The following is a 15,186-nucleotide window of genomic DNA, read 5'->3' as shown; positions in this document are numbered from 1 at the left end:
TTGTTTACCAAATGCACGGGGTCAGGGTCTGTTGCTAACTGTCCAACACGAACTCGAACTCATACTCTCAACTCTTAGCTCCAGCTCCAGTTCCAGTTCCAGCTGTAGTTCCGTTTCCCACACCAGTTGCTCGACGTTTGATGTTGCTGCCCGTCGCGGTTCATTAAATTAAAAACAGCCAATTCGTTGCCAAAGCAATACATCAAAAACCGTTGCAATTGTCGGGGCGTGGGGAGTGTGACAACATGACAGACTGACTGAGCCGGTCTCAGCTGATGCTGATCTGCCTTTCAGTGTGTGCATGTGTGTGAGTTGTAGGAGAGGGGGGCGACACATCCAGCTAGCGACAGCTGCCGCTCTCTGCCTGCGGCGAATTCGCCGGCTGTTGTTGTCGCTCTCTCTCTCTCTGTCTCTCTCTCTGACTGCGGCGAGGGTTGTTTTCTGGCCATTTACCCGTTTTCAGTATTCCGCCGGCTGTCTGCCCTCCAGTTCGTATCGGTCGCGCCGTCTGCAACGCTTTTTATTTCGTTTTTTCCATAGAAATTATAACTTTACCTCTAATTTAAGTTACGCTCGTTTTGGGGGTTTCTATTATTCCGTTTTTTTTTTACGTTTTGACTGTGCGCCGCAAACATTATGACGCTTGGGGACAGCGCCCGAGGCTGAAGTTGTTTGTGTAACCGCCCCCAGCTACGTTTTCGCCGTCGCCGTTGCCGTCGCCTTTGTGCCGTTGTTTGTGTCGCTTGTATACTTTACATGAGACACACACACACACATAGATAACAGACATGTTTATTTGTGCAATTTCTGCTACCGGTTGCTTGCGGTTTGCCTTTTGACCGTTTGTGTTGTTGTTTTTTTTTTGTACGGGTTATTGTGAGCTCCGTAAAGCAAAGAACTTTCCACAAATTACGGCAGATAAACAACAATAAGCAATTGATATATTGGCATATTGAGCCATGGTAAGATTTTCGTACAAATTGCACAAGTTTTTCCCGTGTCAGCAAACCTTTGTGCTTGCAGCGTGGACCTCGTATCCTTATCCTCAAGATAAACATTACATTAAATATAAAATCTTAAGCAAAGATTCTTATTGGGAGCTGGTTAATAAAAGCCATATTTCCATTACTGATTGCCCTGTCAAACCGTTTCCCCCCTTGTAAGCATGGAATATTTACCACCCGCTGCTGAATCTGCATGTTTATTAATAAGCTGGTTCTACATTTTTCTGAGTCAACTTTATATCATATTTGATTGAAATAAATATTTTATATTATTAGAATATGAAAGTCTGTCAAGAAGGGGCGGCTTAAATGGGCTCTTTTAAATACATTTTCTACAGTTTTTAAGTTTTCTTAAAACCAACTTTAATCCCAAATGCAACCCCTGTTGTAGCTATTTACAGTTCTAAGCTTTAAGTTTAAATTTTCTATATACTCTATTGTATTCCCTTGAAAACTTCTAGAAAACCTCTTATAAATTCATATCTATAAGATATTATTTATAAGCTGGTTCACAATTGAATCGACAGCTGATGATTCCCCTCTTTGCAAGCACGGAATATTTACCACCCGCTGTTGAATCTGCATGTTAATTAATAATAAGCTGGTTCTAAATTCTCTGAGACATCCACCCACTCGCACAACACACAAATCTATCAGCGACGAAATATTTGCCAAAAGCTGTGCCCCTTACCCTTTTAATAAACTGGGTCCCCCCACCCCCGCTGTGAGTGGGGTGGCTTGTCCAGGGATTACAGCCTGCTCACGGCGGGTGCAAATGTTCCTGTGAGCCAACCCTCGGACGCATTTTTTATGTGCCCCTGCCTTCCCCCAAAGCATCGGCTGTGATTGTTGTTTTGGTTTGGCATTGAGCCTGGCCACGAGTGCAACATGTTGCTGGGATTTGTTTTGTTAATTTCTGCAACCCTAAATCATCTGCGCTTTTTATACCCTGGCTAAAGCGGGCATATTGTTTGGCTCCCAACGCATGTATGGAACTTGAGACTTTGTTCAGGCAACTGCAGCTTGACGCTGTGCACAGAGCATCTGCCAGTCGGTCACTTCCAACTGGAAGACTTTTACCTTTCGTTTTTTATACCCTGAACCCATTAAAAATGGGTATAAGGGTATATTGTATTTGTGCGAAAGCCAAATGTATGTAACAGGCAGAAGGAAGCAACTCCGACCCCATAAAGTATATATATTCTTGATCAGCATAAATAGCTGAGTCGATCTAGCCATTTCTGTCTGTCTGTCCGTCCGTCCGTCCGTATATATGATCGCAGATCGAGTTTATTTCCAAAAAATCTATAACTTACTCCGTTTCCAAGCAATCGATATCGATATCCTGTTTTTTGGGCAGCTTTGGTAAATAATAAGAACTAGAGTCACCAAACTAGACATATAGCTTCTAAAATAGAATATATATATATGATATAGGATTTTTCTTCATGGTTTTCCCTCTAGATTAATCTGGCATTCAAATCTCGACACCGATTTTTTGGTCGAAATTCATGTCCAAATCTTACCCCAAGATTCGTATATAGACATGGGTCAAAAATTACCACACCCATAACTCGGTCAAATCTCATCCGATTTTCACAAAGTTTGGCTTTTCCTTCATGGTTTTCCCTCTAGATTAATGTGGCATTCAAATCTCGACACCGATTTTTTGGTCGAAATTCATGTCCAAATCTTACCCCAAGATTCGTATATAGACATGGGTCAAAATTTACCCCCCCATATCTCGGCCAAATCTCATCCGATTTTCACGAAGTTTGGCTTTTTCTTTATGGTTTTCCCTCTAGATTAATCTGGCATTTAAATCTCGACACCGATTTTTTGGTCGAAATTCATGTTCAAATCTTACCCCAAGATTCGTATATAGACATGGGTCAAAATTTACCACCCCCATATCTCGGCCAAATCTTATCCGATTTTCACGAAGTTTGGCTTTTTCTTCATGGTTTTCCCTCTAGATTAATCTGGCATTCAAATCTCGACACCGATTTTTTGGTCGAAATTCATGTCCAAATCTTACCCCAAGATTCGTATATAGACATGGGTCAAAATTTACCACCCCCATATCTCGGCCAAATCTTATCCGATTTTCATGAAGTTTGGCTTTTTCTTCATGGTTTTCCCTCTAGATTAATCTGGCATTTAAATCTCGACACCGATTTTTTGGTCGAAATTCATGTCCAAATCTTACCCCAAGAATCGTAATAGACATGGGTCAAAAATTACCACACCCATAACTCGGTCAAATCTCATCCGATTTTCACAAAGTTTGGCTTTTCCTTCATGGTTTTCCCTCTAGATTAATGTGGCATTCAAATCTCGACACCGATTTTTTGGTCGAAATTCATGTCCAAATCTTACCCCAAGAACCGTAATAGACATGGGTCAAAAATTACCACACCCATAACTCGGTCAAATCTCATCCGATTTTCACAAAGTTTGGCTTTTCCTTCATGGTTTTCCCTCTAGATTAATGTGGCATTCAAATCTCGACACCGATTTTTTGGTCGAAATTCATGTCCAAATCTTACCTCAAGATTCGTATATAGACATGGGTCAAAATTTACCACCCCCATATCTCGGCCAAATCTCATCCGATTTTCACGAAGTTTGGCTTTTTCTTCATGGTTTTCCCTCTAGATTAATCTGGCATTTAAATCTCGACACCGATTTTTTGGTCGAAATTCATGTCCAAATCTTACCCCAAGATTCGTATATAGACATGGGTCAAAATTTACCACCCCCATATCTCGGCCAAATCTTATCCGATTTTCACGAAGTTTGGCTTTTTCTTCATGGTTTTCCCTCTAGATTAATCTGGCATTCAAATCTCGACACCGATTTTTTGGTCGAAATTCATGTCCAAATCTTACCCCAAGATTCGTATATAGACATGGGTCAAAATTTACCACCCCCATATCTCGGCCAAATCTTATCCGATTTTCATGAAGTTTGGCTTTTTCTTCATGGTTTTCCCTCTAGATTAATCTGGCATTTGATTCTCGACACCGATTTTTTGGTCGAAATTCATGTCCAAATCTTACCCCAAGATTCGTATATAGACATGGGTCAAAATTTACCACCCCCATATCTCGGTCAAATCTCATCCGATTTTCACGAAGTTTGGCTTTTTCTTCATGGTTTTCCCTCTAGATTAATCTGGCATTTAAATCTCGACTCCGATTTTTTGGTCGAAATTCATGTCCAAATCTTACCCCGAGATTCGTATATAGACATGGGTCAAAAATTTTCACCCCCATATCTCGGTCAAATCTCATCCGATTTTCACGAAGTTTGGCTTTTTCTTTATGGTTTTCCCTCTAGATTAATCTGGCATTTAAATCTCGACACCGATTTTTTGGTCGAAATTCATGTCCAAATCTTACCCCTAGATTCGTATATAGACATGGATCAAAATTTACCACCCCCATATCTCGGTCAAATCTCATCCGATTTTCACGAAGTTTGGCTTTTTCTTCATGGTTTTCCCTCTAGATTAATGTGGCATTCAAATCTCGACACCGATTTTTTGGTCGAAATTCATGTCCAAATCTTACCCCAAGATTCGTATATAAACATGGGTCAAAATTTACCAGCCCCATATCTCGGTCAAATCTTATCCGATTTTCACGAAGTTTGGCTTTTTCTTCATGGTTTTCCCTCTAGATTAATCTGGCATTCAAATCTCGACACCGATTTTTTGGTCGAAATTCATGTCCAAATCTTACCCCAAGATTCGTATATAGACATGGGTCAAAATTTACCACCCCCATATCTCGGCCAAATCTTATCCGATTTTCACGAAGTTTGGCTTTTTCTTCATGGTTTTCCCTCTAGATTAATCTGGCATTTAAATCTCGACACCGATTTTTTGGTCGAAATTCATGTCCAAATCTTACCCCAAGATTCGTATATAGACATGGGTCAAAATTTACCACCCCCATATCTCGGTCAAATCTCATCCGATTTTCACGAAGTTTGGCTTTTTCTTTATGGTTTTCCCTCTAGATTAATCTGGCATTTAAATCTCAACACCGATTTTTTGGTCGAAATTCATGTCCAAATCTTACCCCAAGATTCGTATATAGACATGGGTCAAAAATTACCACACCCATAACTCGGTCAAATCTCATCCGATTTTCACGAAGTTTGCCTTTTTCTTCATGGTTTTCCCTCTAGATTAATCTGGCATTTAAATCTCGACACCGATTTTTTGGTCGAAATTCATGTCCAAATCTTACCCCAAGATTCGTATATAGACATGGGTCAAAATTTACCACCCCCATATCTCGGCCAAATCTTATCCGATTTTCACGAAGTTTGGCTTTTTCTTCATGGTTTTCCCTCTAGATTAATCTGGCATTTAAATCTCGACACCGATTTTTTGGTCGAAATTCATGTCCAAATCTTACCCCAAGATTCGTATATAGACATGGGTCAAAATTTACCACCCCCATATCTCGGTCAAATCTCATCCGATTTTCACGAAGTTTGGCTTTTTCTTCATGGTTTTCCCTCTAGATTAATCTGGCATTTAAATCTCGACACCGATTTTTTGGTCGAAATTCATGTCCAAATCTCACCGCAAGATTCGTATATAGACATGGGTCAAAATTTACCACCCCCATATCTCGGTCAAATCTCATCCGATTTTCACGAAGTTTGGCTTTTTCTTTATGGTTTTCCCTCTAGATTAATCTGGCATTTAAATCTCGACACCGATTTTTTGGTCGAAATTCATGTCCAAATCTTACCCCAAGATTCGTATATAGACAAGGGTCAAAAATTACCACACCCATAACTCGGTCAAATCTCATCCGATTTTCACGAAGTTTGGCTTTTTCTTCATGGGTTTCCCTCTAGATTAATCTGGCATTTAAATCTCGACACCGATTTTTTGGTCGAAATTCATGTCCAAATCTTACCCCAAGATTCGTATATAGACATGGGTCAAAATTTACCACCCCCATATCTCGGTCAAATCTCATCCGATTTTCAGGAAGTTTGGCTTTTTCTTCATGGTTTTCCCTCTAGATTAATGTGGCATTCACATCTCGACACCGATTTTTTGGTCGAAATTCATGTCCAAATCTTACCCCAAGATTCGTATATAGACATGGGTCAAAAATTACCACACCCATAACTCGGTCAAATCTTATCCGATTTTCACGAAGTTTGGCTTTTTCTTCATGGGTTTCCCTCTAGATTAATCTGGCATTTAAATCTCGACACCGATTTTTTGGTCGAAATTCATGTCCAAATCTTACCCCAAGATTCGTATATAGACATGGGTCAAAATTTACCACCCCCATATCTCGGCCAAATCTTATCCGATGTTCACGAAGTTTGGCTTTTTCTTCATGGTTTTCCCTCTAGATTAATCTGGCATTCAACTCTCGACACCGATTTTTTGGTCGAAATTCATGTCCAAATCTTACCCCAAGATTCGTATATAGACATGGGTCAAAATTTACCCCCCCATATCTCGGCCAAATCTCATCCGATTTTCACGAAGTTTGGCTTTTTCTTCATGGTTTTCCCTCTAGATTAATCTGGCATTTAAATCTCGACACCGATTTTTTGGTCGAAATTCATGTTCAAATCTTACCCCAAGATTCGTATATAGACATGGGTCAAAATTTACCACCCCCATATCTCGGCCAAATCTTATCCGATTTTCACGAAGTTTGGCTTTTTCTTCATGGTTTTCCCTCTAGATTAATCTGGCATTCAAATCTCGACACCGATTTTTTGGTCGAAATTCATGTCCAAATCTTACCCCAAGATTCGTATATAGACATGGGTCAAAATTTACCACCCCCATATCTCGGCCAAATCTTATCCGATTTTCATGAAGTTTGGCTTTTTCTTCATGGTTTTCCCTCTAGATTAATCTGGCATTTAAATCTCGACACCGATTTTTTGGTCGAAATTCATGTCCAAATCTTACCCCAAGAACCGTAATAGACATGGGTCAAAAATTACCACACCCATAACTCGGTCAAATCTCATCCGATTTTCACAAAGTTTGGCTTTTCCTTCATGGTTTTCCCTCTAGATTAATGTGGCATTCAAATCTCGACACCGATTTTTTGGTCGAAATTCATGTCCAAATCTTACCCCAAGAACCGTAATAGACATGGGTCAAAAATTACCACACCCATAACTCGGTCAAATCTCATCCGATTTTCACAAAGTTTGGCTTTTCCTTCATGGTTTTCCCTCTAGATTAATGTGGCATTCAAATCTCGACACCGATTTTTTGGTCGAAATTCATGTCCAAATCTTACCCCAAGATTCGTATATAGACATGGGTCAAAATTTACCACCCCCATATCTCGGCCAAATCTCATCCGATTTTCACGAAGTTTGGCTTTTTCTTCATGGTTTTCCCTCTAGATTAATCTGGCATTTAAATCTCGACACCGATTTTTTGGTCGAAATTCATGTCCAAATCTTACCCCAAGATTCGTATATAGACATGGGTCAAAATTTACCACCCCCATATCTCGGCCAAATCTTATCCGATTTTCACGAAGTTTGGCTTTTTCTTCATGGTTTTCCCTCTAGATTAATCTGGCATTCAAATCTCGACACCGATTTTTTGGTCGAAATTCATGTCCAAATCTTACCCCAAGATTCGTATATAGACATGGGTCAAAATTTACCACCCCCATATCTCGGCCAAATCTTATCCGATTTTCATGAAGTTTGGCTTTTTCTTCATGGTTTTCCCTCTAGATTAATCTGGCATTTGATTCTCGACACCGATTTTTTGGTCGAAATTCATGTCCAAATCTTACCCCAAGATTCGTATATAGACATGGGTCAAAATTTACCACCCCCATATCTCGGTCAAATCTCATCCGATTTTCACGAAGTTTGGCTTTTTCTTCATGGTTTTCCCTCTAGATTAATCTGGCATTTAAATCTCGACTCCGATTTTTTGGTCGAAATTCATGTCCAAATCTTACCCCAAGATTCGTATATAGACATGGGTCAAAAATTTTCACCCCCATATCTCGGTCAAATCTCATCCGATTTTCACGAAGTTTGGCTTTTTCTTTATGGTTTTCCCTCTAGATTAATGTGGCATTCAAATCTCGACACCGATTTTTTGGTCGAAATTCATGTCCAAATCTTACCCCAAGATTCGTATATAAACATGGGTCAAAATTTACCACCCCCATATCTCGGCCAAATCTTATCCGATTTTCACGAAGTTTGGCTTTTTCTTCATGGTTTTCCCTCTAGATTAATCTGGCATTTAAATCTCGACACCGATTTTTTGGTCGAAGTCATGTCCAAATCTTACCCCAAGATTCGTATATAGACATGGGTCAAAATTTACCACCCCCATATCTCGGTCAAATCTCATCCGATTTTCACGAAGTTTGGCTTTTTCTTCATGGTTTTCCCTCTAGATTAAAATGGCATTTAAATCTCGACACCGATTTTTTGGTCGAAATTCATGTCCAAATCTCACCGCAAGATTCGTATATAGACATGGGTCAAAATTTACCACCCCCATATCTCGGTCAAATCTCATCCGATTTTCACGAAGTTTGGCTTTTTCTTTATGGTTTTCCCTCTAGATTAATCTGGCATTTAAATCTCAACACCGATTTTTTGGTCGAAATTCATGTCCAAATCTTACCCCAAGATTCGTATATAGACATGGGTCAAAAATTACCACACCCATAACTCGGTCAAATCTCATCCGATTTTCACGAAGTTTGCCTTTTTCTTCATGGTTTTCCCTCTAGATTAATCTGGCATTTAAATCTCGACACCGATTTTTTGGTCGAAATTCATGTCCAAATCTTACCCCAAGATTCGTATATAGACATGGGTCAAAATTTACCACCCCCATATCTCGGCCAAATCTTATCCGATTTTCACGAAGTTTGGCTTTTTCTTCATGGTTTTCCCTCTAGATTAATCTGGCATTTAAATCTCGACACCGATTTTTTGGTCGAAATTCATGTCCAAATCTTACCCCAAGATTCGTATATAGACATGGGTCAAAATTTACCACCCCCATAACTCGGTCAAATCTTATCCGATTTTCAGGAAGTTTGGCTTTTTCTTCATGGTTTTCCCTCTAGATTAATCTGGCATTTAAATCTCGACACCGATTTTTTGGTCGAAATTCATGTCCAAATCTTACCCCAAGATTCGTATATAGACATGGGTCAAAATTTACCACCCCCATATCTCGGCCAAATCTTATCCGATTTTCACGAAGTTTGGCTTTTTCTTCATGGTTTTCCCTCTAGATTAATCTGGCATTCAACTCTCGACACCGATTTTTTGGTCGAAATTCATGTCCAAATCTTACCCCAAGATTCGTATATAGACATGGGTCAAAATTTACCTGCCCCATATCTCGGTCAAATCTCATCCGATTTTCACGAAGTTTGGCTTTTTCTTCATGGTTTTCCCTCTAGATTAATGTGGCATTCACATCTCGACACCGATTTTTTGGTCGAAATTCATGTCCAAATCTTACCCCAAGATTCGTATATAGACATGGGTCAAAATTTACCGCCCCCATATCTCGGCCAAATCTCATCCGATTTTCACGAAGTTTGGCTTTTTCTTCATGGTTTTCCCTCTAGATTAATCTGGCATTTAAATCTCGACACCGATTTTTTGGTCGAAATTCATGTCCAAATCTTACCCCAAGATTCGTATATAGACATGGGTCAAAAATTACCACACCCATAACTCGGTCAAATCTCATCCGATTTTCACGAAGTTTGCCTTTTTCTTCATGGTTTTCCCTCTAGATTAATCTGGCATTTAAATCTCGACACCGATTTTTTGGTCGAAATTCATGTCCAAATCTTACCCCAAGATTCGTATATAGACATGGGTCAAAATTTACCACCCCCATATCTCGGCCAAATCTTATCCGATTTTCACGAAGTTTGGCTCTTTCTTCATGGTTTTCCCTCTAGATTAATCTGGCATTTAAATCTCTACACCGATTTTTTGGTCGAAATTCATGTCCAAATCTTACCCCAAGATTCGTATATAGACATGGGTCAAAAATTACCACCCCCATATCTCGGTCAAATCTCATCCGATTTTCACGAAGTTTGGCTTTTTCTTCATGGTTTTCTCTCTAGATTAATCTGGCATTTAAATCTCGTCACCGATTTTTTGGTCGAAATTCATGTCCAAATCTTACCCCAAGATTCGTATATAGACATGGGTCAAAATTTACCACCCCCATATCTCGGCCAAATCTCATCCGATTTTCACGAAGTTTGGCTTTTTCTTCATGGTTTTCCCTCTAGATTAATGTGGCATTCAAATCTCGACACCGATTTTTTGGTCGAAATTCATGTCCAAATCTCACCGCAAGATTCGTATATAGACATGGGTCAAAATTTACCACCCCCATATCTCGGCCAAATCTCATCCGATTTTCACGAAGTTTGGCTTTTTCTTTATGGTTTTCCCTCTAGATTAATGTGGCATTCAAATCTCGACACCGATTTTTTGGTCGAAATTCATGTCCAAATCTCACCGCAAGATTCGTATATAGACATGGGTCAAAATTTACCACCCCCATATCTCGGCCAAATCTCGACAAAGAGCTAGAGACTTAATAAGAACTAGAGTCACCAAACTTGACAGATAGCTTCTAAAATAGAATATATATATGCATTTGATGTTGGAAGAAGAGGGTTCAGGGTATCCCCTAGTCGGGAGCTCCCGACTAGAACCTCTTACTTGTTTTTTTTTTGGGTTCATGTGTTGTTTGGCTAATTGAAACTTATGGAAATTTTGTTGGGCCCAGGCTCTTAATTAATAAGCAAAAGTCCGGTTCGATTTTATGAGCTTATCAATGGACGAGCTGCCACCCCCCCTCCCCCTCCACCCTCTTAGCCACCTTCCCCCATGCCTTCTTGTGACTCCGCTTTTTATGGGCAAAAACTTGCAATGAATATTTATGCGCCTTGCTTTGGGGCTGTGTGGGGGCTTTTGTTGTTGTTGTTTGTTGTGGGTGCAGGCAGTAGCCAACAGCTGTTGACAGCCGCACCAGTTGCCCAAAATAGCATTTCTTATGAAAAGGGGGGCGCAACACACCCTTCCCCTCCCCCCTCCCATAAACTGGCAGCAGCTCTTCGTGTGCTGTTTGGGCTCTAATTTTATTAACACGTTCATCATTCTATGCCACTGCCACTGCCACTGGCTGTGGCACAAGTGGCGCCTTCGATGGGGCAACCACCCCCTGCCCTCTGCACCCCTCCCCCACTTATACAATTATTCCCCCCCCTCCCCTCGCAGCACTTGTCTGGCGCGCAGAGGACGGCAATCAGTCTGCCACAGCAGGCCCGGCTGCTCATTTGGCGCCTGATTTCTGGCACAACGTCACGACGTCGTCGAGAAATATGATGAGAATGAGGAGTGGGAGGAGAAGGAGGCGTATGGGGAGGAGGCCTGTGGATAAGGACGGCAGTCGGGCTCCGTCTGCCGCCTGCTCCACAATCCATTTTTGGCGGCGGCATTTTAATATTGTATTATGTTTGCCTGATGCCTGGGCGAATTAATAAAAATTATTGCATATATTTGTAATTCTGAGCGAGCTTCAGCTTTATTGCTGAGCGGGAGGGGAGGGGTGGCAAATGGGAGCAGCTTCCAGCTTCCGATGCCCGTCTGTTGTGTGGCGCGTGCTGCTGCCTTTTTATTGTCCCCCCCAGAAAACATAGGGTATACAATGGCTTTTCCTATGTGCAAACATTTTCTATTAAAAGAGGCAACATTTTTGATTAGCATACAAAGTGGTGACAGCGAGAGAGAGAGAGAGAGAGAGAGAAGGAGTGTGGCAGAAGGAGTTGAGAGGGAGTAGAGAGAAGAGTTATCCATAGTGAAGTTAGGGTATACAATGTGTGTATATAAAGGCAACTGCAATGGAGTTCTTTAATCCCCTTCCTCTTCTCAACTTTGCCTCAAAATCGATACTCTGCGATTGTTCAAGTGTGGAGACAGAGAGAGAAAGACAGCGAGAGAGGAGAGTGAAAGCGAGCGAGAGAGGGAGAAGAGTTATTCCCAGTGTAGTTAGGGTATATAAAGTGTGTGTAGTATATAAAGCCAAAAGTCAATTGGACACGAGTTCTTTAATCACCTTACTCTTATTAACGTTGACCTATGCTTAAAAACTCTGCTTCAAACTGGAGACAGAGAAAGGGAAAGAGAGCGAGAGAGGGCGACCTTCCTCTTAACAACTTGCCTCAAAATCGATGCTCTCCGTTTGTTGGCCTCTTGAGCCGCAATTGTCTGGCTGTTTGTAAAGTCGTAACTATATAACTGAGTTTATATATCGTCAAATACCTACATCTTATGGCTAAGCTCGCCCGTCAACATTTTAAAAGATTTTATTTACACTAGAAGCTGTTGTCATTCATTATATTTGCACTAAACCAAAACGATTTATTGCAAGCGCTTGTCCCAGCCACTTGCAGCCAAGTATCTGTAGCTGTATCTATAGATATATATGTATATGTATCTGTATCTATAGCTGTAGCTGTATCTGTATCTGTATCTTTAGCTGTAGCTGTAGCTGTATCTGTGAGCTGTCGTCACGTCACGTCGTGATGTTACTTTTTATCGATTACATTTCACGCCAAAAGAGCAGCTGAGTTGGGCGCGGGAGGAGTTGGCAGCCGGTTGTTGACTCTGCTGATTTATTGTTGCATGCAACGGAGTACACGCCCCACTCCCCTCTTCGTCGCAGCTCAGCTGCTGTTCCGCATTCTCGCATTGCCATATAGAGCTTTTCTCTAGTCTGGCCTGGTCGGTTCCGCGATGCTGCGTCTGCTTGGGTCTGTGTGTCTCTCTGTCTGTGCCCTCGGCACACCTCTTGCGCCTCTAATCAATTTCAGTTAAACTCCCACAAACCCCCCACCCTTTCCCTAGCCCTACCCATGACCCACCACCAAGCAATTTATAGTTTATATACCCTTGTAAGGGGTATCATGAAATGTTTAGCCAGTTGAAGAAGACATCTTCGAGCATATCAGGGATATATTTGCTTGTTTCGTATCAACAGACGAGTCAATGTACCCATTTCCTAGTTCTACCCTATACCCCACAGCAAAAGCTGATACACATCGGAATATATCACTATATCACACATTCCTCTACGAAGTATGGATCCAAAAATGTGTTTTTGTCGAACCAAATTTTCTTGTATTCATCTTGAATTTCATTCCCAAACTTGGCAATTAGCAGCTTCTATATTCAACCCCTCGTGTCGGTAAGGGTATTCAATCTTCGGCTTGCCATATCTAGACATTTTCTCTGGCTTTTTGTCACTTTCCATCAGCTGTCGACGGCGGCGTTGATTGCCGCTGTGATATCTGGCAATTAAATTGTCGTTCTTAATCATCGACCAAGTGCACTAATTTATTGTGCTTAATTACTTTCGCATTTCATTTAATATATAAATTACAACCCCAACCCCTATCCCACTATTTTTAAATGCACTTTTTTCAGAGCCAATGCGGGTCACCAACATTCGAGAAGGAGCTGCGCGAGCAAATTGAGAAGTAAGTGATCAATTTTCCTATATATTTTACACATACGTGTGTGTGTGTGTGTGTGTGTTTGTTGTGTGTGAAAATTTCAGCTTAAATAGCATGTTTTCCCTTTTATATTCATTTGTTTTTTCCAATCTACACTAGACAACAAAACCAACCATAAATTATTCCCTCTACTCTTTTGCCGAACTCTATGCTTTTTTTTTGGTTCCCATTGAATATTAGGCTATCCTACATGGTCACTTTTGATTAAATAGTTTTAAACTATGCGGCACAGTTCGTTTTTTTCCCATGCCTTGTCCTCCATGGTCACTTTGTAGGGCATCAAAGCTTTGATAGCCTAGTGAAGGGCTTGTTAAATGGAATGTTGTACAAATATTTGTTTATGCAAGCTCTTAAGTGGCCTGTAATTGTTTCGTCTGTTTGTGGAATTCGAAGCATTCCAGTTGCTTATCTAGCGGCTTATCAGAGGCTTACCTCTTGAATAAACTTCAACAGAATTGGAGCAAAGCAACGGATACTTGATATGGTCACACTGGCCTACAAAATACGCGTATTTACGTTGTTCGGTTAAAAACGAAAGACGAACGAGTAGCTTAGCACGCAGGAAGTTTGAAGTTGGCAGCCCCGAGAAGAGGATAAATAAACAAGAGGGGGGGAATACAAAAACAATACTTGATTCGAGCCCGAAGTCTTGATGGTCGCGTGCCCAACCAAAGGTGGAGTTGCAATTAGAACTCTGCAAGGCTAACGCCTGGCCCCCTGGCCATGTTACTCCAATGTTAATGGAGTTAGCGTATTTCATAGGTTCAAAGTAAGATAAAGATTTCTCAGGAACTTACCGATATATTTTCTTCTACGGCCTTTTAAATCACAACAGCAATGAGCTTAAGATTAACACAATGGCGGCCAAACATGCCAAACAGTCTGCCCGTACATTCAAAAGGCAAAAATACATCCTTTAAAAAATACTCAATACCAAACAATCGATAACTTAAGTCGTCCCGCAACACTGATCATTCGTGTGCCGGAATCTGCTAAAGAGCAGGGTTGTAATTTATGAAAATACAAAAAGCCACACATAAGGGAATTATGCAAATAATATGTTGGCCACGGACTTAAATATTTACGAGCGCTTGCCAAAAGCCTTATGTTTTATGCATTCCATTTGGAAAACTACACGAGAAGCAAGTAAATTGTAATACCCCCTCTCCCCCACCCCCCTTTTCACTGCACAGCTTGATAATGTATGTGCTTGTTTTTGTGGATTTTCCGCCACATAATTATGCAATTTTAGAAGAGTTTTCGCGCTGGCTGCAGAAACAAAGAGAAAAACCAAGGAAAAGAAAAATATTTCATACAAATTCGTGACTAAGAACACCTCCTCCGAACTGAGCGCCATTACGCACCGAGAACTGGCAACTGGGAGCTGAGCACCCGGGCCGGGGCCAGGTCTTCGCGTTAGCCAAGTTAACGGGCACTGAATGCAATTTTCCAAATTACTGAGCAGCGGCCCTGACAGCCGGTGCCGGGGCCAAAGCGAATGGCTTGGAAAGCCAGCTGCCGGAGAGATTAAGGCTGAGGCGAAGCAGAAGGAGAAGGCGAAGGAA

General features: G+C 41.0%; 1 protein-coding gene across 3 annotated transcripts in view; it reads left to right on the top strand.

The window, feature by feature from the left end:
* Positions 1-15,186, top strand: part of LOC115762171 (uncharacterized protein DDB_G0284459) — a 47,459-nt gene that overhangs the window by 27,930 nt on the left and 4,343 nt on the right. For 2 of the 3 annotated variants that reach the window (XM_030704288.1, XM_030704287.1), the window contains one exon: positions 13,533-13,585. In XM_030704288.1, the coding sequence (XP_030560148.1) occupies positions 13,533-13,585 (53 nt within the window). Of the gene's footprint in view, positions 1-861; positions 963-13,532; positions 13,586-15,186 lie in introns of those variants that run through there. The other variant, XM_030704289.1, reaches the window with a different exon arrangement.

This window comes from Drosophila novamexicana, unplaced genomic scaffold (assembly GCF_003285875.2).
Source record: "Drosophila novamexicana strain 15010-1031.04,08,12 unplaced genomic scaffold, DnovRS2.1 tig00000564-arrow-pilon, whole genome shotgun sequence".
Lineage (NCBI taxonomy): Eukaryota > Metazoa > Arthropoda > Insecta > Diptera > Drosophilidae > Drosophila > Drosophila novamexicana.
The sequence above is the reverse complement of the archived record's forward strand: the minus strand, read 5'-3'. Positions and strand labels throughout refer to the sequence as shown.